General features: G+C 31.1%; 2 protein-coding genes across 5 annotated transcripts in view; both read right to left on the reverse strand.

Annotated features, from left to right (window-relative positions):
• Positions 1-1,871: 1,871 nt before the first annotated feature.
• LOC139425878 (putative inorganic phosphate cotransporter) lies at positions 1,872-14,825 on the reverse strand. 2 transcript variants are annotated; one of them, XM_071181993.1, is made up of 6 exons: positions 14,302-14,825; positions 9,658-9,781; positions 7,581-7,780; positions 6,385-6,618; positions 3,399-3,582; positions 1,872-2,156 (listed from the first exon to the last, which is right to left on the reverse strand). In XM_071181993.1, coding segments are annotated over exons 2-6 (810 nt in total). In that variant the 5' UTR covers positions 9,659-9,781; positions 14,302-14,825; the 3' UTR covers positions 1,872-1,965. The 2 variants fall into 2 exon arrangements, with proteins under 2 accessions (XP_071038094.1, XP_071038093.1); XM_071181992.1 differs by lacking the exon at positions 14,302-14,825 and having other exon boundaries at positions 9,658-9,902.
• A 2,580-nt stretch (positions 14,826-17,405) lies between these two features.
• Positions 17,406-27,169, reverse strand: part of LOC107455754 (putative inorganic phosphate cotransporter) — a 66,384-nt gene continuing 56,620 nt past the window's right edge. For all 3 annotated transcript variants that reach the window (XM_071181988.1, XM_071181986.1, XM_071181987.1), the window contains 4 exons: positions 27,022-27,154; positions 21,824-21,979; positions 19,104-19,189; positions 17,406-18,047 (listed from right to left, as the gene is read on the reverse strand). In XM_071181988.1, the coding sequence (XP_071038089.1) occupies positions 17,862-18,047; positions 19,104-19,189; positions 21,824-21,979; positions 27,022-27,154 (561 nt within the window). In that variant the 3' untranslated portion in view covers positions 17,406-17,861. The remainder of the gene's footprint in view (positions 18,048-19,103; positions 19,190-21,823; positions 21,980-27,021; positions 27,155-27,169) is intronic.

Consider the following 27,169-nt stretch of genomic DNA (forward strand, 5'->3'; position numbering starts at 1 on the left):
TATTTAAGAGTTTTCAAATATTGATAATATTAGAAAATAAATTTAAAAAAAAGGAAATTAGTTTCTTTATTTCTTTTTTTAAGCATATTTTAGTAGAAATATAATCCCTATATTCCATCACATTTTTGTTACTATTTTCAGACCTGCCAACTTTTAATCCCTTCCGTTATCATTTTTCACAGTGGTATTAAAATGGAATTAAAACTTCAATTTTAATCAAACAAATGCGTTGTATTTGAAAAAATTAAGTTGACAACCATGATAGTAACGCATATTAATATATAAGCTTAATTTTTGAAAGAATAGTGGTGATCAGAATCATTTAAAAATTAAATTTATAAAAGAAAAAATAGTATATATTTACTACCACTTTAAATATGAAAATAAAATCTCCCGCAAAATGCGGGAGAGTTGGCAGGTATGTATTTTACTGTTTTTTATAGCTAAAAAAATACTAAAATTATATTTTTAATTGCATTCAGAGGGTCAAAAAATATATAAAAGAGAAATTGGAGTATCACCTGCTACAAAGAGTTAAATATGTAATTTATGAGCACATTGCTGAATAAAGTTCTACAAAATTATATAAAAAAATAACCACCATATTAAAATCCTATAACTCTTAAAATAATTGCAGTGGAATTTCGATCCCTTACAAAGATGCCAACTTTTTCCGGACAGCAAATATATATTTTAAAAGTGTAGTTTATCAATTCTGATTCCTGGTTTAATATATTCAATTTAGTAGACTTATATCCACCACTATTCCGAAATATTTCGTTGGCTTATATAATTCACTACTTTATAAAAGATAAAATATGCTACACCTATTAAAACACAAACAAAAATAGTCAAATATTTGCAAAATTTACGTTGTAGTTATTGTTATTTACCGCTTTTTAATTATTTTGGCGTGTTCGGAGCAGTTGGCATCTCTGGCTATGCTTCGATGATTGCTCAATCGTTAAAATGAAAATGTTGGAAATTATTAAATTTTATTTGCTAACTAATCAAGAAAAAGAAGGGAAAAAATTTAAAAAATCATCTTTATTAAAAAGCGTACTACCAGCTTTTAATTTGGCTGTTGTTAGAATGGTATTTAAATAAATCGGATTTTAAGCAATTTAATATAATTGCATACCTGCCAACATTCATTCTTTTCGAGAATGGATTTTCCAAGTGGTAGTAAAACAATTACCGAAAAACAATTTTACTCAAAGAGATATTTATATTTTAATCAGTTTAAAATTCGCTATCGTAAAGTCTAATATGCTTTATATTCAAATTTAATCCCATTCAATACTTCAATATCAATTGTGCTTTTTATATTCATGAAAATTTCTGATTATTTTATAAATCATGACTCATATTAAANAACTTTTTGAATTATAATAATAATTATAAATGAGTTTGACCACCACTACTTATAAATAATTACAATAAATATATAAAAGCATAATAATCCATGCACAAGCGAATTTCAACGGGATCAAAATATAAATATCTTTTTGAGTCAGATTGTTTTACAACCACTCTGAAAATCCATTCTCCGATAGAGTGAAAGTTGGCAGGTATGAATTGCATACCTGCCAACATTCATTCTTTTCGAGAATGGATTTTCCAAGTGGTAGTAAAACAATTACCGAAAAACAATTTTACTCAAAAAGATATTTATATTTTAATCAGTTTAATATTCGCTATCGTAAGGTCTAATATGCTTTATATATATTTGTTGTAATTATTTATATGTAGTGGTAGTCAAACTCATTTATAATTATTAATATAATTCAAAAATTTAGTGAAATAACCTGAATTTAGCTAGCACTTTAAATATGAAATAAAATCTTCCGGGAAAACCGGAAGAGTTGGCAGCTATGTAATTTTTAGAATCAAAAAATGAATATTCAAAGATTAAAATTCGTTAAGTATTTTAGTTTTAATTTCTGAAAGTAAGATATTGATATATTAATTTTGAATTAGCTTATAGAAAGGAATGGATTTAAAAATATTAATTTTTTTATAATTTACTTTCTTTTTCGCGTTGTCAATACCATCTTGAATATATATAAGTTCTTGTTTTGAAATACGGGGGTGATCTTCAGGCTTTTCATGAATTAATAGAGCCCATAGAATAAACCATACACTCCCTAGTAAACCTAAAAGTGAAAAATTGACAGGAATAAAGATAAAAGGGAAATAACAGAACAGGAACAAACATAAAGGGAAAAAATTTATGTTTAGATAAAATGAAAAGTAAAGATTAAACATGTATTGTAATAATAATACCATCCAAATTGAAAAAATTCCAATTTACGTTCAATACTTTCGAACATAATTCAAATTATTTTATATAGACATCCAAACTCAATAACTTTTCAATTGTTGTGAGGTTTTTGCCTGGATGTTTGAGTGTTGTGAATTATTTGACTTGGAAACTACATATATGTATGCGCATATACGAAATATTTCTAATCGTAATGCTCCAAAGCATAAATATTTGGCAACAATTCTTATTTTTCTAGAACTATTTTTAGAATCTAAGATAGGTTTCAGGAGACTCTTTTGCTTATTCTATTTGTAAACAATCTTTATTTTAATAGCAAATGCTTCGAACGATTTTGTGTTGACTTAAACAAGTTTTGCATAAAGCTTTTAGAAATGGAGCCTTTTAAAATTTGACCAATTTCAATGCAATTGTAGTAAAAAAGCATTCTAATACAAACTCAATCGTATTGATTGAATGATTCTAAAATGGCTTGCATTAAAACTGGAAAGCAATTATAAACTCCCTGTCTATATTTTGGACTGTTGAAACTTTGTTCTTCTTCTGTTTAATAATATACGGAAGTAGATAGAATTCTTTTAGTTGTTGTTTATTAGATGACGCTACATTTGCTACCACAGAGAAAAAAGTAAGGAAATTCCGTAGTTGTTGGAAAGTGTCTGCGTATATGTTAGTAATTAATACGTTGAGCACAGTGTCAGCCATCGGTGGCTAACGCTAAAATTACATTTAGGCAGCGTCAACCACCGGTGGCTGACACTGACCTTTCACATAGGCTGCAAAAAACAGCTGGCTTACAGCGTATAACATGATATAGAACTATAAAATTTACACTCTTTTATGGAATTGCAGAAAATTTATTCAAAATTTACTTAATTATTGTTATTCTTGGTTTAATAAATTCATTTTAGTAGATTTTTATCCACCACTATTTCTACATAATTCGTAGGCTAATATAATTCACCACTTCTGTCATACATGTCATGATAAATCTTCTAAAAAAATAGCAATATCCGTCTAATATTTGAAAAATTTAGTTCGTAGATATTTACTGTGGCCAGATGGGCAAGCCATGTAAAATTAGAGTGGCGTTCAACGTGTTAATATTACTTACCAGAAACATAAAATACAGACGGCCATCCACCCAAAAATGACCCTTCGCACAAATGTCCGGCGACTATGCTTGTCAAAAGATTGCCTATAATCACCCCCAAATTCATAACAGTAGATATTCTACTTCGTTCTATCTTCGGCACCCATTGGCCAATCATAACATTCACCGCTGGGAAGGACACGCCCTTTGAAAAATGAGAAGAAAAAAAGAATGTTTTATATATAATATTTGATAAAGTGCACACATTAACAGAATAATTATGATTTGATCCTCATTAGTGGCATGAAGCTCTCTCAACTATAGTCGGAGGTAACAAAATTGAGCAGGAAGTATCGGTGATTTGTGTACAATATCGTACCCTCCAAATGCTACTGAATCTCCCTAGTTTCAGAAAATAGTATTTTTAATTCTAGTGGAGAAATTGCGGGGTATTTTAAAAAATTTAAATTAAATAATTGCACCTACCCCAATGTATATATTAAAAAAAGAGCCATACTATCTTGAACTCTATTATGCGCCATGTTACTTTAACTGTTATCGTGTATGTTTTTCTTTCATTTTCAAGATGAATGGGAAAAGGGCCGCTAGGCCTAAGACAACGCCTAAGATGCCCAGTTCCTACGCAAATGAAGAAAAAGAAAGTTCTATGATATTACGATGATATTAGCTTCAATCAAAATTATACAGGAATTTAGCTAGTTCAATATAATTTTGTTTTTGATCATTACCACTTTAAAGATTATTTCTTAAGAATCGCAAATTTTGAAAAGTTTGAACCTTAATCTGCTAACGGCACTGCTTCAAATACGAAAATTTTTATACTCATCTTTAAAAAACAAGAACGAAAGTATTTTAACTACCAACACTAAGTTAAAATTAATAATATCAATAATATTTAAAATTCACGTTGCCGCACCAGTAGGAATTGCCAATAAGTTATAAATCTTAAAAAAATGTCGTATAGATGCGGCATGAATGAAATGAAAGCACAATTATTCACGTATCTAAACATTTGTTGATGTAAGCCTCTTGGTATTTAAGGTAAACCTGCAAAAATTTGCACATGTTGTCTGAAATTTAGTTTTTATTTTGTCTGACAGATTTGCTAATTTATTTTACCTATTTGGGGTTATCTCTACTAGTGGTAGATAATTTAATGTATGATTCTTTGTTTCCTAAATTAATTATCGACTCCTTTCAAATAGTGCCAACTTTTCTGTCACGTAAAATCTCTCTTTCATTGAAAATGATTCAAATGAATCTCCACTTAGTTCAGCACTTTCGTAATTAGGGTTTTAAAATGTTCACAAAATTATCCAAAAATTTTGAAAGCCTCAGTCCTTAATTTTTAACTACTTTATAAATTGCATGTATGAATATTTATAAATTATACAGCTAAGTTAACGCAGGATTCGAACCCGATTTCGTCACCCTACAAAGTGTTTGATGGGGAACAAAATTCGACCAAGTAAGTTTCAATATTAGTAAAATTTCTTTTGAGTGATTTATACCTGTGCACTGAATAAGTTGTATTTAAATCTAATTTCTTTTGAGTGATTAATAGCTGTGCACTGAATAAGTTGTAGTCAAAGAAAATCTCTCTCTCTCTCTCCCTCTCTCAAAAATGTATTAAAGAAAGTGTTCAGCTGCAAGTTTTCTGTATCTTGTCATCAATCATTTAATATAATTTTTGAAGTAATAAGGGTTCATACACTAACTAAATGTATATGCAAGCAACATTTTGAGTCAAACAAGCAAGTGCATATATAACTGAACTATGCATTCATAACTGAAATCTCTGGTAGAAAAATCACACCATTTTAATATATTGCAAGTAAGTGTGTACCCTGTAAAAGAGATAAAACTAGTTTTAAAACCTTTTCATTTTCCACCTGTTTTTGAAATGAATAAACCTCGGTGAATACGAATGTTTTTTTTCAATTATTTTCCAACTAAGGAAACAGCCAACTTTTAATCCCTTCCAATATGACTTTCCCCAGGGGTATTAAAATAGAATTTCAATTTTGAGCAAAATAATACGTAGTATTTGAAATAAAGATTAAGCTAACAACCATAGCACATAATTCTATATATACTTAATTTTTTTAAGAATAGTGGTGTTTAAAATTATTTTAAAATTAAGTTTATAAAAGAAAAAAAATAGTATATATTTGCTACCACTTTAAATATGAAAATAAAATTTTATGCCAATTGCATAAAAGTTAGCAGGCATGCTTACAGTAAGTTTACAGTACCACGTCTATTATATAGTAGTGCGATATAACTTTTAATAAGTCATGGTAGCCAAACTATTGCTCAAAAAAAAAAAAAGAAAGCTGAATACTACCATTAGGGTAACTTTACCGGGGACCAAACATCCCTGATACCATTTTCCACCTTGGATGTAAACATTTTTAATGCGCAGATATATGTACTACATTTGAAGAGTTAATGGAAAAAGGCTCGTAAACAAAATACATACATTTTTAATGACCTTAAATAGAAAAAAAATCGGTATTTTATACATATAACCGATAGTCTATTTCGCAAAATATCATTAAGCATTTTCCTTTATTCAGCTCTTTGAAGCATACAATCAGGGATGTTGTTGTTGTCAGCCATTAAAACAGAAGGGGTATGATTGTTCTTGTTTTCCAGTGGCGCCATCTATGCTCAAGAATTTGACTTCTGTCGTACCTATTAGTCAAAGGCTGTCCCTATTCATGCATAGATCTTAATTTTGACCTAAACCAGAGAACGATCCATATCCAATTCAGTACCCCAGAGGTTTTCATTTGTTATCAGAACATAGAGAACTTTGTAACCCGACAGATTTAACTTGCCCCAGTCATCTTTCGGCCATTTGGATTAGAGCTCCCGTTTTCACAAACATGAGTTCATCGCCCTGCCAACCAGGCTATCACGGCCTGCAGTCAGGGGTACTTCCAACAAATCTAACAAACTTAAAATTTGCATTGTAACTTACCGTAGCTAATCCCATAGCAACTCGAAGTGCAACCAACGACCATACATTCCATCTTGCTGCTATGGGAGTCAGAAATGAGAAGAGAGTGGTCATCAGAATCCCGATTCCATAAATCCATTTAGCACCGTATCTTTCGGCTAATAAACCACCAGGAATCTGCGTTACTATGTATCCATAGAAATACGATCCGACTATTTGTCCTTGAATGTTAGAATTCCAGGTAAATTCGCCTGTCTGAAATCGCAAAATATTGCTTTTAGCTAATGAAGTAATCCCTCTATTTTACATTTATGTTGGTTATGTTATGAACATTTATGTTTTTGCGATGTTTTGAGCGCAGAAAAAAATGTTTCTCTTGTGTTTTTTTGTTAAGACGTAAAAGCGTTTTTTTTTTGTAATCAACAGGGAAGTACTTGCAATGTTTAGTAACGTTTCTGCAACCACTGAAATATTTCCATGCTACGTTTGTGAGACATAATAGCTACATTCGGTACAGTAAGGGTATATTATAAATCCAATCAGTAATCCATTGTATATTTAACATTTTGGTTGCCTTTTTGAAACTAATTAAAGTAAAATGCCAATGTAAATAAATTAACTATTTCATTTAAAAGAATATATAATCTTTAATAACAGCATAGGTAAATTAGAGTATGAAAAAGACGCGCATTTCTGAAAATTTGCATTAGTATTTGCCAACGCGCTTTTCAAATAAAAAAAAATAACTAAATTCTCTATTAATTTATGTGTTTCCATAATTATAGCAGTTCTTTTTTGTTATTTTTTTTCCAAAGAAAGCCATAATTCGGTCTATTTCATTCAATTATATGCATATAAGCTGATAAAGAAATTGGTAACTAGATTAGATGCAGCTCCAGAACTGACTGTTTAACAGTTGAACATAAAACCTAATTATAGATTATTAATAATGACAAGAAAAAACATTCCATTCCTTTTATGTCTTAAAACACAGTGTTTTATTGCTTAATACTTTCCCAATTGTCTATATATTGTTTATTTTTAAGAAAAAACTAGGGTCCTATTGCTGAAAGAAATCTGAACCACTGATTTAGCCTAGTAAAATTAAATTATTTTAAATACATATAACAAATAAAAGCAAACCAAACAGTGTATACTGACTGCAATAGTATAAATCAGCTCAGATAATTCAAATATAAATTATATTTAAAACTTACTAAAAATTCATCTTCTTCTGTTGTTGTGTTTTTAGAAATTATAAGTTCCGGACACGTAATCGTTGTTTCATTAGTTCCATTGCCAGATCTAGGTACTCCAACCATGGCTACTAAGGCTACACTGAGATTCACTCGCATTGCAGAAATGGTAATGTAGCCAAAGAAGACAAGGATAGTCAATACAATGCGAGCTGGAATCACTGAAAACAACAAGGAAACAATTATTGCTAAGTAAATTCGAGACATAATACTGGAGAAATTCTTCTGATTCTGAAGAATTGCCAAGTCAACGTCAAAACGTACCTTATATTTTCATATATGACTCAGAAATCAAAATTTTCAGAAGGTAAGATGTATAGCTTTTTGTAAAATCGAGTTCCAACATTTTATGATTTTTTCCTTGCCAAGTGTTTTATTACCTTTTGGAATAGAATTTTTATTTTTATATAATTGTTATAAAAGAAGTTTAAACGTGAAAACGTGTAAATAAGCGATGGCGATACATTAAAAAAAACAAAGGCAATTCTTGTTTAAATGATTTAGTTTTACACAGTCAAAATAAAATATTAGAAGTAGTTGAAAAATGCAAAAAAATTAAACCAAATTAGTTCATCTAAGACTTTATTCAAAATTAAATGTCCTGATTTATTATTTTATTTTATAACCATCGTGGAACAGTTGACCCGATTTTGAGTTTATAATTGCCAATGTTTATCCCCTTTAACTTGTAATTTTGAACCCCATCCAATGACAAAGAAATTCCTGGATCAACTTTAGAAAGAAACTTGAATTCGCTGAGGAAAGTTTGATGGAACTAACCTCCAGTTGAGTTACATGGTGATGAAAACTACGAAAACCTCACGGTTAGTCAGATGGAAGGGGGACTGTAATTCATAATACGTCTACCACTGAGGCTTTACGTGACCAGTGAGAGCCGGGTGTGGAATTCATATCGACCACTCATCCCTGAAATTCAAACACGGTGCACCTCTTTGGAAGACGAGTGCTTTACCCCTTGAGCCACCACGACTTAGCTGGATTCATTAGTATATAGAAACTTTTTCCTGAGAATTTAAAATTGGTAAAAATGCTGTTTCATTATTTATCTATTTCTAATAAAGTGACTGATACACGTTAAATCTGTCCAGTCGCAAAAGTCTTCCATGTTCCCATAACAAATCAACACCTCTGGGGGTACTGGATTCGAGATCGATCGTTCTCTGATTCACGTCAAAATTATGATCTGTTGATGAATGGATGGATGTATGAATGAGTCCGCCCTATAAACAGGTGTAACGTATGGTGTGGCTGAAGTCGAACTCTTGGCCATAGATGGCGCCACTGGAAAAACAAGAACAATCGCACCCCCTCTGCCTAAACAGGCATACGTCAACAGCATCTATTTCTAATATGATTAACACTTAGTGTGTACTAAACACTTCTATCCTAACTCGATGTAAATTATCATTCTCTTAGCAACACATCTCTTGGAAGATTTAATATCGCAAAACTGGTGGAGCAATTTGAATGAGCATGCTCGAAGATTTTGGCAATAGTGTCTTTTTTACCCCCTCAAAATCAGTGTTGACCAAAATAAGCGCAGAAAGTTTGAAGCTTTTCTTTTCATTCTTTTTTTCTTCTTTTCATTTCTTTCTCATCATTCATGCCAGTTGTTTAGGTGGCACTATTTCTTATGAAACAGACAGAGTTCCGTTTTGTAAACTGACGCAGGGTCAAACTTCAAATGAATGTCAATAAACCAAATTTTTCAAACATTTCTATTATTCAAACTATGATACAAATATTTTTAAATTAATTAGTAGCATTTTATTCATTTATTTCGGCTATCATATTCGCTTGCCCTAAAAAACTTTATTTATAACTTTATTATATTATATATAGTCTAAATTCTGTCAAAAGTAGTTTGTTTATTTAGGGTTTCATTGTCTAGAAAAATTGAGCATTAAAAATGTACCACTTCAAGCATTAAAAATATAAAAGTAAAAAACAAAGAAGTTTAAACATTCAACTTAAAATTAAATTAAAAGAAATAAAAGAACATGAAATAAAAACTTACTTTTTGTGTGATTCTATCGTTGTCTAAAGCAAATGATTGAAAAATCTTTTATAGAAAATACCGGTATTAGAACAAAATCATTTTTATAATTTTTTCCTTTAGGAAAACAAATGTCATCAGAATCCTATGGAAAGTAAAAAAACAAGTGTAAACAAGGATGGATATATTAAAGCAAATAGTTGTGGGTAATATATAATTCTTGTTCTTCAAGTTCAATTTACTCCAATTTATCTTCCCGTTTGTTTATCTTCCACTCGAGATCGCCTTGAGATATACTCAATTATTCAATAAAAAACATTCTTCGGTTTTAAGTGCCTTTCTATGCATGTTTGTGTTAAATGCATTTTTTTTTAATTCATTCTACGATTTCTTTTTTCTATTTTTAGAAAATATTGTGCATTGGACTGTTTTAAAATTTGATATAAATACATGAGAGTTCTAGGTACGTTTTTGTTTGGTTTTTTTCGTAAAAATTTAACTGTAGGGGAACTGCAATCACAGGATGTAGAAAATCAACCATAAATCGACATTTCCATTTTAGTCGTCTTAATTTTTTTATGTAAAATCTTTCAAAAATTAAACATTAAAAAATTGAGCCATCCTTAATGCTCGAATTCATGGATCCGAAAGGTACTATATTGCCGTTATCATGTTTGCGTTGAATTTGTAATTAATATTTTTTGCTCTGAATTTTTTTTACAAACCAGCATAAAGTATTCAAGTTAACATCATTTTGTTTCTGTTGAACAATGAATCTATATTACTAGCAATAACTCGTGAGAAGTAGCGATAACTCGTTTTTATTCATCAGAAAAACATAATTTTTCTACAGTTCTCAAAAGTTCTGTGCAAGTGCTCTAAGGTAGCGGTTCCCAATATTTTTCGACTACGGAATCTTAAATAATCAACCTCCTTTCGGTGGAAACCTGACTTTATAAACAAGGTTTATTATGGTAATTTTAAACGTTATAAACTATTAAAAAAAAACGATTATTCAATTAGAAGTATTAAGATTTTTAATTATTTTATTATTAAGATTATTTTGTATAGTTTAAGATTATATTTTAAATTATACTAAAAATTTTTAAATTAAGTCTAAGATTATTATAAATTAAGAATGTCATCTTAATTTATGCTTTATGTCCGACCTTTCAGTTTACAGTTCCTGTGCTATAGCAAAACTAGTTAAGAATTTGTTTTTGATGAATAAACAAACGTATAAAACAAATGAAATAAGACAATTTATGGTTTACTTCGATAGGAAATCTTAAAAGAACTGCTTTAAGTGTCTAAAAAGGTTATTAAGCAAACATATTTTTTTATTAAAGATATTAGTAATTTTATTTTGATTTTGAATGTGTACTGGGAAATACGAATGCAATTTTTATAAATGCTTGTTCTAAACCGGGATAGCCCAATACTTGATCTCTCAGTACTTGATCCTGGATTTCCTTTGTCTTCTGGGTGGCGTTCAAAATACCAAGTCTACGGTGATGAACATTGTTAGCCGTTAATTCAAAATTGAGTCGGCTGTTCAACGAAGTTTTTAAAGTCTTTTCGGGGTTACAAAGTCCTCCAAGTTCCCGTAACAAATCAATACCTCTGGTGGTACTGAATTGGAGATAGACCGTGCACTGGTTCAGGTCAAAATTACGATCTGTGGATGAATAAATGACTGCATGAATGGGCCCGCCCTTCACACCGGTCTGTGAGTGTGTGTGGCTGAATTCGTCATATTGGCCATAGATGGCACCACTCAAAAACAAGAAACGTTCTCTCAACCTTAAATTCGCGTGCTGATATTGGCAAGTGGCATTAGAAACAACAACATCCGGCGTTTCATACTTTGCCGGTAACATATACAAATTTACTATCACACGGAACCCTTTCAACTCTTCCATGGAGACCAAGCGTTCCGCGGAACACCATTTCGGAACAGCTGATTTTAATTTTGTCCATCTGATAATTTTGACTAATAGCATAGCAATGCAATTTTTTTGTTATAGTTATATGAGGGCTTGATTGTACCTAATTCTGGTTTGGGTTTCTTAAATCTCGAAATTAGTCTTGCTAGCGCATTTTTTTTTAAAATGATATTTTTAGTTCGTTTATTTTTTGTCTAAATATATTAGTTTTCAGTGAACGTATACATTTATATGCATTGTACACAAATAGGATTGTCTGCTTTTTTGAATATAGAACTTTTGAAAAAAAAACTATATAACCTTAAAGTATCACATCATATATTGAAATGTGTAAACTGTGCCTCCACTTATGACTCCCTACGCAGCAAAGAAGTGGTGACATTGAGTATTCACTTGACTGAATTTTTAAAAAAAATCTCTGTTAGGAATATATCATTAAATTCTATAAAAAAAACTGTAGCATGCAAGGAGAAAAATATTTAAATCAGCTACGCGAATATATTTAAGATTCGTACAAAAATCTTTTTCAACAGAAAATAAAGACAAAAATGTACTCTAGTCTTCACTTCATGTATTAGAGACATCTTTAGTTATCAATAAAAAAATAAAAAATATAATAAAAACTTACTATTTTTTGGTGATCCTAATGTTGTATTAAGCAAATGAAAGAAATGAATTTTACAACATTTGTACAAAACCATTTTGATATTTCTAACTGATTTTCATTTGAAAAGAAATGCCATCGGCATCCCTTGCAAGGTTAAAAAAATTATATAAATAAAGATGAATTTATGAAAGATAACATTCGAATGTATTTTGACTGGCATTCATTTTCTGTAGTAATATAAATATCTTTCCAGTTGAGTTCGTTTTATGAATTCACTACATAATAATAATTCAATAAAAAAAAAGCATATTTCAGTTTCATTTTATCCCTTCACTCATTTGTATGAGATGCAGTTTTGTTAGTTGTATTGCTTTTTCGAATTCTTTTTCCTATTTTTAGAAAATAATATTCATTAGGAGTTACGAAATTCGGCTTTAACACATTACATTGAAGAGGAAAACTCTTTCTTCTGTTGGGAAATTTATAGTGCTAAGTTAGTCTCGGTTTTATTTATTTCTTCATTTTCATTTAATATGATTATAAGAACCTATTCAGTGTTGTCTTGACAATGTAAATTCGTTATATGTAAACATTTCTCATCTAGTGATGACATGAATATGCCACAGTCAATGCTGGAATTAGATGCCTCGTGTTGATGTTTTGGTAATTTCAATTTGGGCATAGTGACATTTTTTGACCAAAGCATGGTAGGCGAAAAAACTACCCAAGACTTTACAAATGAGTATTCATAAGTGTCACAATTCTGTTTATTTAATTATAAAGAGTTACGATCAAACACATCGTTAAATATAATTCTATTCAGCAATTTCACAGTTTTTATATTTCCTGATTTTAGGAAATTTGCAATTGACTCAATATCGATAAGAGATGTCATTGTATTACAATTAATTCAGTTTAAGAGAGATAGTTCAAATCGAATGCTGTACTTACCCGTCTGGTAAGTTAGGTAAACACCGTCTGTGCTTAGTTATCTTTCGGTTAATCAACACCGTCTGTGTTAATTATATTTTATCAAACGGCCAGAGCCCCCATGTGGAGGTTGACGACAAGTATAGTTGAAATAAGCAAGCTTCTGCAACAATTAAATTTAATGAAAAAAAAAACAACAATCGAAATAACACAACCGCTACGTCTGAGCGTTTAGCTGGAATCTGACATAAGTGGGGTGGAGCTGCTGTAATGGTGGTTGGATTCCCACACACACACGCATATATATATATATATATCTNTATATATATATATATATATATATATATACCCCATGACTTTAATTTCATTCCAAATTAAAATTTTTTTGTCTGCTAGTGTTATTTTTAAGTTTTTAGGGGAACCATACCACTAATTGCATGTTTTAAAGAATCACAACTATGTTTTAATGGTAAGTTTTGTTGGATGGGATAATCTCAGGAAAAGCAAGATAAAGAATTTCCGTCACATAATATTTATAACAAATTTAAAAAAAAATTAAAATTCATGTAAACAATATTGTTATTGAAATTGTACCAATAAAACAAATTTGAAATTACATGGTTTGCTTTTAATAGTAAAAATTCAAGATTTCGACTTAAAATTAAGCTTGTTGTTTGGTTGCTAAATTAAAATAAAATTAAATTAGTTGCGTTGTTGACTCCTGAAAAATTTACGAATTTTGTAAAAAAAATGGAAGCCAAATGTGCTGAAAAAATGTGCAAATAAATGAATTACTTTGCGAAAACAATGAATCAATCATTCTAGATTAGAAAATGAAAACCATAAAAAACATCGATCATGAAATTGTTGATTGGAATGTATTATTATAAAAATGAAAAGAAAATTAAAAAGATGAGATTAAAATAAAATTAAATTTGACTGAGAAACCGGGAAAAAAAACAGCCAATATGCATTTTAAAACGAAAGAATCGTTAAAAATTTAAATTAAACAAACGATTTAAATCGGAAGTTAAGATCGAAAGTGAATTCAAAACATATCAATATACTTTCATCGTCAATCATAAAACACTAACATATTCTAATTAAGTTTGAACCACAAATACAAATTTAATCTCAAATTTAAGAACTGGTCTGTAGCTATATAAAATAAGTAGATCTCACCTCTTTTATATACTTTTATACATCTTTCTTGCAACAAAAATCACTAATTTTTCTCACTAAACAAAAAACTTGAAAGTTGAGTCATCACAGTTTTCAAAATAACTACCTCTAAAGTCGAAACCTTTTTTCAAAATCAAATGCTTGGAATACACGATATTTTTCGAAAGAAAAAAGAAACACAGTACAGCGTTCATCAAATATAATTGCTTCTTTAAAATATTCACATTTGTGTGACGTACTCAATTATCTTTTTTTTTTTCTGTTTATTTATTCAACAAAAACAATCATTATTAAAGCTGCGGTGTAACATGACCAGTGGTTCACTTTTTTCGTCAAGAATAATGCTACAGCTAAATAATTAAACATCTTTCAAAATCAAATAACATTTCATGGAGGCAGATTTGTTGAAATAAAGCATTTGTGTAGCAAAAGCAACACCGCTTTAAACTCATTCAATACAAATCAAAGAATTTTCTTCTTGTAACACATCTTTTGCGAACGACTACCGGCTCAATTTTAAGTGAATTCATCAACTGTTTTATACTTTATCTACACCTACCGCCAGCAGTTGAATAAAATTTTATATAAAATATGTTGACGATTTCAGTAAAAGAAAAAGCTGTCATTTGAGCTTTTGTTTCGAAATCATTTGCTTTTTGCTATGGAATATCAACTAGATGTTCTTTTTTAATGAGTTTTTAAAAAAAATCTCTCCTGTTACATTTTGTTAAATTAAATTTAAAATTTTACACAATTTATCAAATATAAACTTCAAATTATTTAAGAGTCCTAAAAGTATCTGAACAAAATATATACTTCTACGGAAATTGCTTTATATTCTGAAGAAAATTTGTCGACATTTCTTCTAGATAAAAATCTTTGCAATGAAATATAATCAATTTTAGCCAAAATGTGTACGAGATAGAATAAATCATTTTAATCGTAATTAAAAAATCATAAAATAATTACGAATATGCTCAATTTATGAAAATGTTCGCTCAAAAACATTGTTAGTTTTCGACCACTGCAATAATATTTAGAATAATATCATCCTATCAAGACCTAAAGCTATAAAAGCTATGTAAAATTTGAAATTTTTAAAATGAATTTAAAGTAAAAGTTGAAGAATAGAGCTGCAGTTTTTTTTTCTTCACAAATAGGTTAATGGAAACAAAGTATTTTTCAATTTTATATTGAGTGGCGATCAGATTAGACACGTAAATGTAATCATTGTGCCCTTTTGCGAGTTTATTGATTCATGTATTTCATTTTAAGAGATTAGTTGCAAGCAACTGCGACTAAGACTGCAGCAAGTTTTCATAAATGTTAATGTTACTGTGAATGACCGAAATCGGTGGTGGTTGACTGTAATCGGTTAATGTTGACAATCACATAGTCACTTTAAGAAATATTCGAAATATATACTAAGCCTAATTAAGTGCCACTCCCCGTTATGCCCTACATCAATGTTTTTTTAAGTTTCAGTGCCACTGTCTGGTATACATTTGCCTAGTAAGCCCTTCATCAATGTTTTTTAAGGTCAAGTGCCACTGCCCAGTGTGCTCCGATGCTTCTTCTACTCTATTCTCAGCATATATTAATATATCGAATAAATATAATAAAATCAGCGAATAAATTAATATCAAATAGGATATAAAAATATTTTAGACATTCAAAGCGACTATGTGATTGTTGACATTCACCGGTGAAAGTCGACATTCTTCATTCGGTCATTCACAGAATCATATACACATTACTTTAAAGTATCAAACTCGGTAAAAAGTATGAGAATAAAATGATACGGAACTTTGGAAACACAAGGCATGAAAAGGTTGTCGTGAGTTTTTCGTCGAAGTAGCAACTAAGTTTCTCAGTGACTTCAATCCTAGTAAAGTACAGTTGTGGCTACCAATTAACAGAATTCTTCAAAAAATAGCCTGTGATACTTTTATGTTATATCACATTTCGACCTTATTAGGACAATTTGAAACTGGCAGACCGTTTTAGACTTTTTATGACATCACTGCGACAATCTGTGCTATCTGGGACATGGCTTAGACATTACGGCAAAGCAAGACTATAAACCAGAAAAACATAATTCATATACTTAATCTTAGTATAATTACACTTTATCAGTAATAGTTGAAAGTAAATTAATTAAAAAAACAACGAGTAGGTTCTGCTTTTACTTTGAATAGAAGGACATACATTTTAAGTAATTATCCTGTTTTATTAAAAAAAACAGGCTTCATTTGCATATTAACAACGGCAGGAAGATATCTGGCAGGGGTGAAAGCGAGACGGAAAAGAGGAAAGGCTGGTAGTAAAACCATTTCAGTTATAGCTAGTTTTGGGGAGGAGTTTACTTATTCTTTTTTTAAATTTTTCAACAATATCTACTTTATCTTGGAAAAGAAGCAGTTTTATATATATGCCAGAATTATAAAAGAAATCTTGATAGTTACAGATATTTCATTTTTTTCGAAAAAAATGCTGGAATGAAATGTTTTACGTACCAGGTTTTTCTCTTTTCCGTCTTGCTATATAAAGGCTTTCACCCATGATATCTGGCTGCTCTTTCGAGGTATTTTTCCATAATGTTTGTCGAGCCATTGCCCTGTATTTCGTACCATGTTGCTCCTAATAAATTAACAGACTATTGCATACCTGCCAACTCTTCCGGATTTTCCGGAAGATTTTATTTTCATGTTTAAAGTGGTAGTAAATATATACTATTTTTCTTTTATAAACTTAATTTTTTAATGATTTTAATCACCACTATTCCTACAAAAATTAAGCTTATATATTAATATGCGTTACTATCATGGTTGACAACTCAAGTTTTCTCAAATATAACGTATTTGTTTGCTTAAAATTGAAGTTTTAATTCCATTTTAATACCACTGGGAAAAATGATAATGGAAGGGATTAAAAGTTGGCAGGTATGCTATTGCGCAATATACACTTGTCCAGTAGTCTCTACACTGATTTCTTTTTTTAAGATACTATGTATAAAAGCGAATTTAAAAAAGTGCATTTTAGTGATATATTTTTTGAAGTACTGAGTTATAGTTTGCAATATTTGAAATAAATGTGAAAGAAACTGAGACCTTAGTATCACAGATTTATTTCAGTTAGGAAATTCTAATATGTAGCGTAAAAATGAGCATTTGTAAAATATAAATTTGACTTATTTGATAAAATATATATTAATTTTACAAACAAAATCATTAAAAAGCTGTATAAACTAATGGAAAAACTGACTCATTTCTTCCTAAACTGTTTAAAATTCAAAATGATTGTCAATAATTTTTCTTAAAACCTAAATAATACACTGGTTCAAATTCTTCCAAATTCCACATTAACATAATGTGTGAAGATTGCTCAAAATGTTTATATCACTAGTGAGTTTTTTTCAACTTTTACCACCATTTTGAGATTATTAGTTTCGCCATTTCAAATGGAAATCACCAAGCTACGATGATAAAGGCTGATCACGATGACTCTAATGGCTTTGTGCATGATGATATATTGGTCACTTTACACAATAACTTATTTCACTACTGTTTTAATTTGTGAGAGATGTCTTCGATGCATTTCATTTCCTTTTTGCTTTCAGCATCGTCGCTCTCAGGGTCATTCCATGGTTGAAGATCAGCCGAACCAAACAACATGTAGATGAAGCCCGTCACAAAATGCATGGCTGCTGAACTTAAAAACACAAATTCCCAGTTTCCCAAAGTTTGCTGAAAACGAAGAAAAAATATATAAGAAACGTTTTTCTGTATTCAGTGTTTTAAACTACGCAAGTTCTTCCAAAATATTAGATATTACCTATTATGCATATTCAGATACAGCGGCTACAAACTTGGAAAGAAGGTAGGACATTTCATAAAGATTGAGGAGCACATAGCAAACCATAACCGGAACTTTCATGGTACATCACTAGAGTAGCAACCCCATATTAAACAGGCTGTTCGTGCACATTTGGAATTGTATTTTCATTCACCTTATGAGTTATCTTAATGCTATATTGATTAAGGAACTATCGCTGAACAGCCGACCCTATTTTGAGTTTACGACTACCTATGTTCAACTCTGTAGCCTTGTAATTTGGAACACAATCCAGAAGACAAGGCTACTCCTGGATCAAGTATTGGGAGAAATTCATTTTTGTAGAACCTGCATAATAGCATTGGGGAATAGAACTATCCCGCATTTGTGGTGCATGCAGAGAAAAAAGCCAAGATAGTCTCTCATGGTTAGCCCAACGGAAAGAGGACTCATGACCCACCTACCACTAGAGATATTACGTCAGCACTGTGGGTGGTCGGTGTGAACTGGGTTCAGAATTTCGTATCAACCAGCCATCGCTGGGTTTCAAACCTGGGCAACCTCATTAGGAACTATAATGAAATGGTAAGAACTTTGCAATTTTCGTCAAGTTACAGAAAATTTGCTAAATTACAATAAAACAGCTCCTTCCGCTCCTACTAAATTTGACTTCATTAAGATGATTTAGTTTGTTTCAAGTCTTTTTTCAAATGCGACCTGACAGACAGTTTATAACAAGAAGTCAGTTTTTGCAACCCATATCAATTTTGATTGATATACAATTCTGAATTCTTATTACGAGCAATCCCGACTCCCTTCCAATTTCCTTATCACTGAACTGAATTATCCTGCATAATAAACTTGGTTATAATTATTTACCAAACTTAGTAATAATTATAGTATAACCAATTATTTATTTGGTTATATTATAATTATTACGGCTATTATTTAACCAAATAGAAACTTACCCCACTTTTGAGAATATATCCGTCAAATGCAGGTGCCATAAAGCCTGGTAAAGTTGCTATTGCATTTGTTATTCCAAACAATGTGCCTGGAAAAAAAATACTAATTATGTAGTCCAGTAAAATTTGATTTTCCCTCGTGAAAACTAATACCAAAGGCTACTGAATTTTGCACTTTATATAATAGTACTTTTTTGATGAAAAGAAAGTATATAGTTGTCAATTTGTGCACTCGTATAGGAGATTTTTTTGCAGTAGTTCTTTAACTAAATTCTGTCGATGTTGCAGCAGGAAACTTAGATATCTTAAATTTCCTCTGGCTGTCATTGAGTTTCATAAAATGATCACCGCTGATGTAAATTGCATTAAAAAAATTTCAATGACAGATCGGGGAGCTTTTCAAAAGCTTATAGTTTTTAACAGTTTTGCACATACCAGGCTGCAAGAAAGAAGTACTTTATAACATACTCTTAACCTGCATAAATGTATATAGTCCGATACTGATCGTATGATTATGTCCGAATATTTAATGATGAAATATATATCACCCCATGGTTCTTTCAGGCAAATACGTACTTTTCCTCCTTCCCAAATAGATATTTTTCTTGCATGGTTAATATTAATGCAACAAAAACAAAATACAAAACAAAAGAGTAACGGAACAAATTGCTTGTTCATTATGTTATTTAATTCATTGTCCTTACCACTAAAAATGATAGATAATACATCTAGTAATTGCTATTTTCATTCAACATGACAATACACACTCTCTTCTTCCTTTCTTTATTTAACACGTTCACGCCGGGTGTTGCGCCTGAAAGCGGGACGGAAAAGAGAAAATACTGGTAGAAGAACTGTTTCAGTATTCGATAATATTCGGGAGGAGTTAATCTATTCTCAACAACAGACCTGCCAACTTTTAATCCCTTCCATTATCATTTTTCCCAGTGGTATTAAAATGGAATTAAAACTTCAATTTTAAGCAAACAAACACGTTATATTTGAAAAAAATTAAATTGACAACCATGATAGTGACGCATATTAATATATAAGCTTAATTTTTGTAAGAATAGTGGTGATCAAAATCATTTAAAAATTAAATTTATGAAAGAAAAAATAGTATATATTTACTACCACTTTAAATATGAAAATAAAGTCTCCCGCAAAATCCGGGAGAGTTGGCAGGTATGCTCAACAATAACAAGACACTGTAAGGAAATTTATCACGGCGAAGAAACAATTCAAGAGAAAAATTGCAAATTGGTAGTTATGGGTTTTTATTATTCCCGGAAAAAAACTAAAAAATGAAATTTATTTGTGACCAGTTTTTACTCCTGTGCGCCGCCCGATGAGACAATCTAGCGTGACCCACCGGTGGGTCACCCCGGCGTAAACGTGTTAACTGACTTTGAAGAACAACCTTTTCAACTTTCTAGGGAGGCATTACTGTTTCCTGAAGGATATTTAATTTTCATTTTGAAGATTAAAAGTCAGTTTTTAACCGTATTGATACTTCGCCTAACCCCAAAATGGTATCATTTTAACCTAACTAAAATTAGTAACATTTTTGGTGTTTGCATTAAAAATTTTGGAATTTTAAGGCAATACCTCCTACAGATAATATTACTTGATTCGAAAGAAATGTTGTATCTGTAATGCCCATTTGGAATTTCCCTTCTCTACCAGTTATTTGCTTTGGAAAAAAAAGTTGAAAAAACGACACACCGTAGTGGTCACCCACCCGCTCACTGCCCGATGTCAGAGATGCTTGACTTCGATAATTTGCACGTATCCGTGTCTTAACGGCCAGTACACAACGGGAACTTTCAAAATATTGTTACGAAATATTTAAATAAGAAAATCGACTTGTATATTTTCGATGCGGTGCAACGTTCAGTGGAGTCACTTTTGAATTTCACAACGAAAGGGTTAAAAACTAAACACAGAGAAGTAGAGAATGTTTGATAACGTTTATTGTTCAATAGAAAACCAGACGATATTTGTTTATTAGAGTTTATAAAATTTTTCCATAACATTTTTTTTATTCCATCTTTGTGCGTTGAAGAATAAATTTCAATTTAAAATTAAAATTCGTGTTTCAGTGCTTTTTTGTTTATATATCAACACTTTTTACATTGTAGACATCATTGTTGATTAATTTTTGCATAGATAATTTAACAATTTTAATATTTTCTTCCAAAATCATACCTCCTATTTCACAAAATGCTAGAAAATTTTGCTCAAATTAATTTAGACCATCTTTTTAAATTTTATAATATGATCATTATTATTATTACAACAACGTTTAGATAAATATTTTAGCACTATTTATTTTTCATTTGTTTATGAAAATGCTAACATTGGACTCTCTTTCAACACCGGAGAAACAAAATTCCAGTCCATCTATCAGGGATGATACAGGCGACTATTTATATAAAAAGCAGTAGAAACTAAATTCATTTATTTATTATCCCTTTAAGTATTCAATCGTATCTGCCACTATGACTAACATATATTATTCATATACAAACATTTTTCGCATTCACTTTTAATACTAAACTGAATTTTTTTTTATAAAAAGCTGCTAATTTTTAATTTCTTTTAATAAATTTGAAAATTATTAGTCAGTACTTTTTTTTACATTTTTAGTCACTCGCGGCAACTCTGCATCTATAGATGAAAATATTAAAAAAAAAGAAAAAACGTTATCAAATAATACTTACCAGCGAAACGTGGACTCATGTCAACATGGTTAACCATGAACCCAGAGTAAACTAATCCATTTAATGCGTAGGATAAGGAAAATAATATGATTATGATAATTGGGTGACAGCCAATGAGGCCTATAGCTACAGCACACAGCCCTGGTCCAAAAAATCCTGGAATCAAGAAAGTGAAATAATTATCAGCCGGAAACAAAATATGCTTTTTTATGCATGTTATCGCTGAAGTTAGAAAACCGATAACATATACTTAACTAATTTGCAAAATAACTGATTTTCTCTAATAAAGAGAGGAATCAACATTTTGCCAAGGAAATGTGAGACATCGGTATCATGAAACTTTTAAAAATTTTTCCTCTCATTCCATCAATTATTTTATTGATTGTTATGACTTAATACATTAGATATCAAAATATTAAATTTCCTTAATACAATACTTAAGTTAACTTAATGTTCTAAATTACAATAATATAAAAATATTGCTGCAATTAAGGAAATTGTGTACATTTCCTTAATGGCAATAATATTTTAAACCGTTTTGGTTTAGCATATTAGTTTTTAATGTGATTGATGATTGTTTGGTTTTTGTATTTTGGAAGTTTCGATAGCGTGAAATAAAGAACTATGTGTAAATGTAAACGTGCTAAACCATAGTTGCTGCCCAAGCGAATATTTCGTTTTCGCTGTAACAAATTATTTGCAGGCAACAATCTTTCTTTTTCTTTTCTTTATTTAGCAAAAACAGGGCACCTGGGCCTCGCAGCGACCCCTATCCCATACATCATACAATAATTATATACATTGACTTAAAACATTTTGATTTCAGCAACATTATGGTAGCTATTTCTAAAAGTCAAGTAATTTGCTTGATAAATTAAAAATATTTTGTATTACAATAAATTTAAATATGATAATTATATACTGGCATGATTTGAAAATATACGTTGGTACTTATTTACAGACATAATTGGAGATAGATTCATTAATCATGATTTGCAAAAAAGAAACATTGTATTCAAACATAATTAGTGAATGTGCGATAGTAATTATATGCAGCTTGATTTGAAAGTTATGCATAGAATTATGAAAGTGAAATGGATATTAAGCAATTGAAAATTATTGAACGAGTTGATACATAGATATAACCATAAGTCTAGCTGTAAAAATCTTTGATTTTGCCAAACTTTACTGGCGCCATCTGATGACGTAAACAACTCGAAATTGATTGAACGGAAAACATACTATATTTGTTAAATTAGGCAGTGTGGAAATACGAAATTAGAGTTCTGTGATTAAAATAAGAGTTCAAATTAAGGCAAAAGATGTCACTGTTCAGGAGTGGTCTCCCTCATGATCGATTGTAATAGTTGGAACACTTCTTTGTCTTTTAAAAGTTCCTGAAGTTCTTTGATTATCGCTACCAATCTGTGAGCTTGTCCTGTAGTTGTGGGTGGAATGGCATGGAGCCCCCTCCTGGGGGGACGGGCTTTACACCCCGTGTAGTTGGCAGTGTGGGTTTCCCCACAATTGCAGCTTTTAGGTGGTGTGTAGATGTCCTTGTGGCACTCATAAGATCGATGTTCCGTGGCACATTAAACACATCTTGGAGGTGAGTTGCATGTTCTTTGAATGTGGCCAAACTTTTGGCAGTTATAGCACTGAATCGGGCCTCTCCCGCCGCGAAACCTTTCAATTTTGACCGGTACATCATATATGCTGGTGACGGAGAAGATTTGTTGGTTTTTCTCCATTTCTAAAAGGATTGTGAAAAACTGGGAGGAGCCGATAGGCCTCGCCCACTTTACTCTTGAACTGTATTACTTTTTCAGTAGAGATGCTTGCTTTCCCCAGATCATGGGAGATATCTTCTGTTTTTAGTTCAGCTGGGAATCCACGAATTAAAACTTTAATATGCTTGATTGTTGACTCTTTTACTGGAGTTGTGGGTGGAACTGCAGCTTCATTTGCATGCTCCATGAGTGCAGCTGAGTAGGAATCTGCTAGGGTTTTAGGTAGTGGTGAGGAAGAGGCGGCATCTAGTGATGAAGAAGCGCTGCTGTTTTCAATAATGATTAATTCATCTTCAGTTTTTTTGGCGTTAGTTTGCTTTTTCTTCCTCTTCTTTCGTTTTTTTTGGAGGGGGTTCTGTGGCATTTTTGGTAAAACTTTTTGAATCAATGGTCGACGCCTGCCCAGTCTGTTCCAGTAGTAGGCCGCCTTCATAAATTTCCATGTCTGTGACATCAACTGTTGTAGTCAGCGTTTCAGGATTGTTTGGCAAATGCGTGAGAGGCTGCATGTATTTATTCATTTTCTCAAGCAGTTCTTTCCTTTCCCTTTCATCTTCTTAAAATTTCTTTTTCGTGTCCGCAAGCAATTTGTCGGTTTTAGCCATCATGGTGCCAATGTCCGTGTATTCCACGTCCGTCGTTGAGTCACGTGCATGTCCTTCAGTCTACCGCTTTCCGCCACGTCCGTGATGATGATAAGTAGCCATTGTAGCGTAGTTGAATTATCAGCTTAATCGGTATGGTTGCGTAAATTGATGACTACAATTTGCCGGCAGGAACCTTTACATAACTTGCAACTACTCAAACTCTCAAATCAATTAATTGCAAGAGAATCAAATCAAAATCAGACATAATAGCAAGAGAATGAAATAGGTACGACTGACTCGAAAGAAATTGTCAAAATCCAAAAAACCTTAAGCTGACTAAAATCAAACAGAGAGTCTGATTGATCTTTATGTCCTTGAGTATCGATCTCAATATTTAAAATGGTAGTAAAATTTTTTACCTTTATACTTTATTGCTGTTTTAATATATTTGAATTGAAATGAATTTGACTACCTTTACCTTTAAACTGCCTAAACATACATAAAAGGGACCAGCTAATCATTTTGATGTGTTTTAGGTGTCATCCAAATCATTAGGTGTCCACAAAATATTTGTTTACATTCTTTCTTCAATTGGCATTTTACTGCCACTAGAGAAAATCTACTTTGAAACACACTTAAGTTAGCAGATAAGTAAAGTGAATACTATGTTGGTATTTTGCTGATTGCCTATGTACTATTTGCATATCTGCCAACATTCACTCTTTTCGAGAATGGATTTTCCAAGTGGTAGTAAAACAATTACCGAAAAACTATCTTCCTCAAAAATATATTTATATTTTAATCTGGTTGAATTTTGCTATCGTAAGGAATAATATGCTTTTATAAATTAATTGTAATTATTTATATGTAGTGGTGGTCAAACTGATTTAAAATTATTATTATAATTCAAAAGGTTTAGTGAAATAACAAGAATTTCGCTAGCACTTTAAATATGAAAATAAAATCTTCTCGGAAAACCGGAAGAGTTGGCAGCTATGTATTTGAAATAAAACAGCTTTTTATCACTTTTACCATACCTGCCAATTTTTAATCCTTTCGAGGATAATTTTTCCCAGTGGTAGTAAAGTGGAATTTAAATTACAATTTTCGGCAGTGACTTACGTCTTATTTTCAACAAGCTTATGCGGATTATCTACTTACCTACTTACTTTATTTAACTAAAACTGGGTGCCTGGGCCGCGCAGCGGCCCCTAACCCATACATCATGAAATATTTATAAGTTGAATAAAAAACATTTTGAAATATGCAGCATTAAGGTAGCATTACAGAAGATCAAGCAAATTTGCTTGATAAATTAAACATGAATTGACATGTGCGGATTATCTAGACAGTATTGCATATTAATATATATGATTAGTTTTTTTAAAAATAGTGGTGGATTAAAAAGGTTTTAAATTAAGTTTATAAATGCAAAGAATATATAGAAAGCATACATTTTACTACCACTTTAAATGCAGAAATAAAATTTTACGCCAAATGCGTAAAAGTTGGCTGGTATTCTTTTACAGATCACATCTAATTGCACTGCACATAAGATCTGAATATCAGAAATAAATTACTTCTACTCTACTTACATTTTAAACATGATATTTAATACAAGCGATATCGTACATAAAACTTTTCAGATTTTGTTAGCAATTATATCTATTTAAATTATTTATGCTTAGCGGTGGTCAATGGATCGCTTTTGTTGGGAAATCAAATAAAACCATCAACCCATGTTGGTCTAACAACTTAACACGTTCACGCCGGGTGTTGCGCCTGAAAGTGGGACGGAAAAGAGAAAATACTGGTAGTAGAACTATTTCAATATTCGGGAGGAGTTAATCTATTCTCTACAATAACAATTTACTGTAAGGAAATTTATCACGGCGAAGAAACAATTCAATATAAAAATTGCATCCGTTAAAAACAATTGGTAGTTATAAAGTTTTATTATTCCCGGAAAAAACCTAAAAATTGAAATTTAATTGTCGCCGGTGTGAACGTGTTAAAGTAGTTCTAAATCCTAACATGGGGTGAGGGTCATTTTTGATGGTTCCATAAAGAAATAAGATGGTTTTTGATGGGATATTTAGTTGGAACCCAATAAAGTATGATGGTTATTGATAGATTGCTTTTGTTTGTTTGTTTGGTCATCAAACAAAACTATCAATCCAAGTTAGTTTTGCTCACATTGATCCAACATATATATCGACTGATGATCGGTCTTGAAGGTACCATTACGAAGTTAGGTTTTTGATGGATGCTTATGATAGTAACCAATTTGCTCATTTTGGACCATCATTGAAAAACCATCAAAATTTTTGTCTTGGATGCTGCCACCAACAACGCTCCTTACGAAATATTTAATATAGACAAAAGCGGGCATCTGACTTCTTCTTCTCTCCGTTTTGCCCTGGGGCGACTGAGACTTGGCGTTAAAATTTTAGTTCGCCAGTGGTTTTTTATCTGAACTTTTGAATTATTTACGTGTAGTGGTGTGAAAAATAATTTCAATACGAATCATAATTTCGAGCATAAACTTATCTAACACTAGACGGAATTTTTCTCAAAGGCAAACTAAGTTGACAGCCCTGTTAAGTTTATCAATTCTTTCCTAAGGCTGGTGAGCACCCTGCTCATTACTCGCTATATTAATAAGCTTCTGCTTATTAATTTTGAAAAAAAAATTAGAAATAAGAAGGAAAAAAATAACTTATCGGTATTCTATTTCAATACACAGTACTTCGATAAATGTTAGCTTAAAATTTTGAAAATAAAATAAAAAACTTAATAGAAATAAGGAATACGGAATTACCAATTCCGGTGATGAGTTTCCTAATAGTGGTGATTTGGAGATAACCACCAGCTCTGAGAAAATCTGCGACAACACTTGCAGGGAATGCAAAAAGTGACATCATCAGAAAGGGGAGGCCGGACAAAATTCCATTCTAAAAAAAAAAGAA

Source organism: Parasteatoda tepidariorum, chromosome 6 (assembly GCF_043381705.1).
Source record: "Parasteatoda tepidariorum isolate YZ-2023 chromosome 6, CAS_Ptep_4.0, whole genome shotgun sequence".
In the NCBI taxonomy this organism is placed as follows: Eukaryota; Metazoa; Arthropoda; class Arachnida; order Araneae; family Theridiidae; genus Parasteatoda; species Parasteatoda tepidariorum.

Coding starts and splice junctions, on each gene's coding strand:
- LOC139425878 (XM_071181993.1), bottom strand. Junction 3,583..6,384: donor TTGCTATGGGATTAGCTACG/GTAAGTTACAAT, acceptor CATTTTTCAAAG/GGCGTGTCCTTCCCAGCGGT. Junction 2,157..3,398: donor GTCTGTATTTTATGTTTCTG/GTAAGTAATATT, acceptor TTTCACTTTTAG/GTTTACTAGGGAGTGTATGG.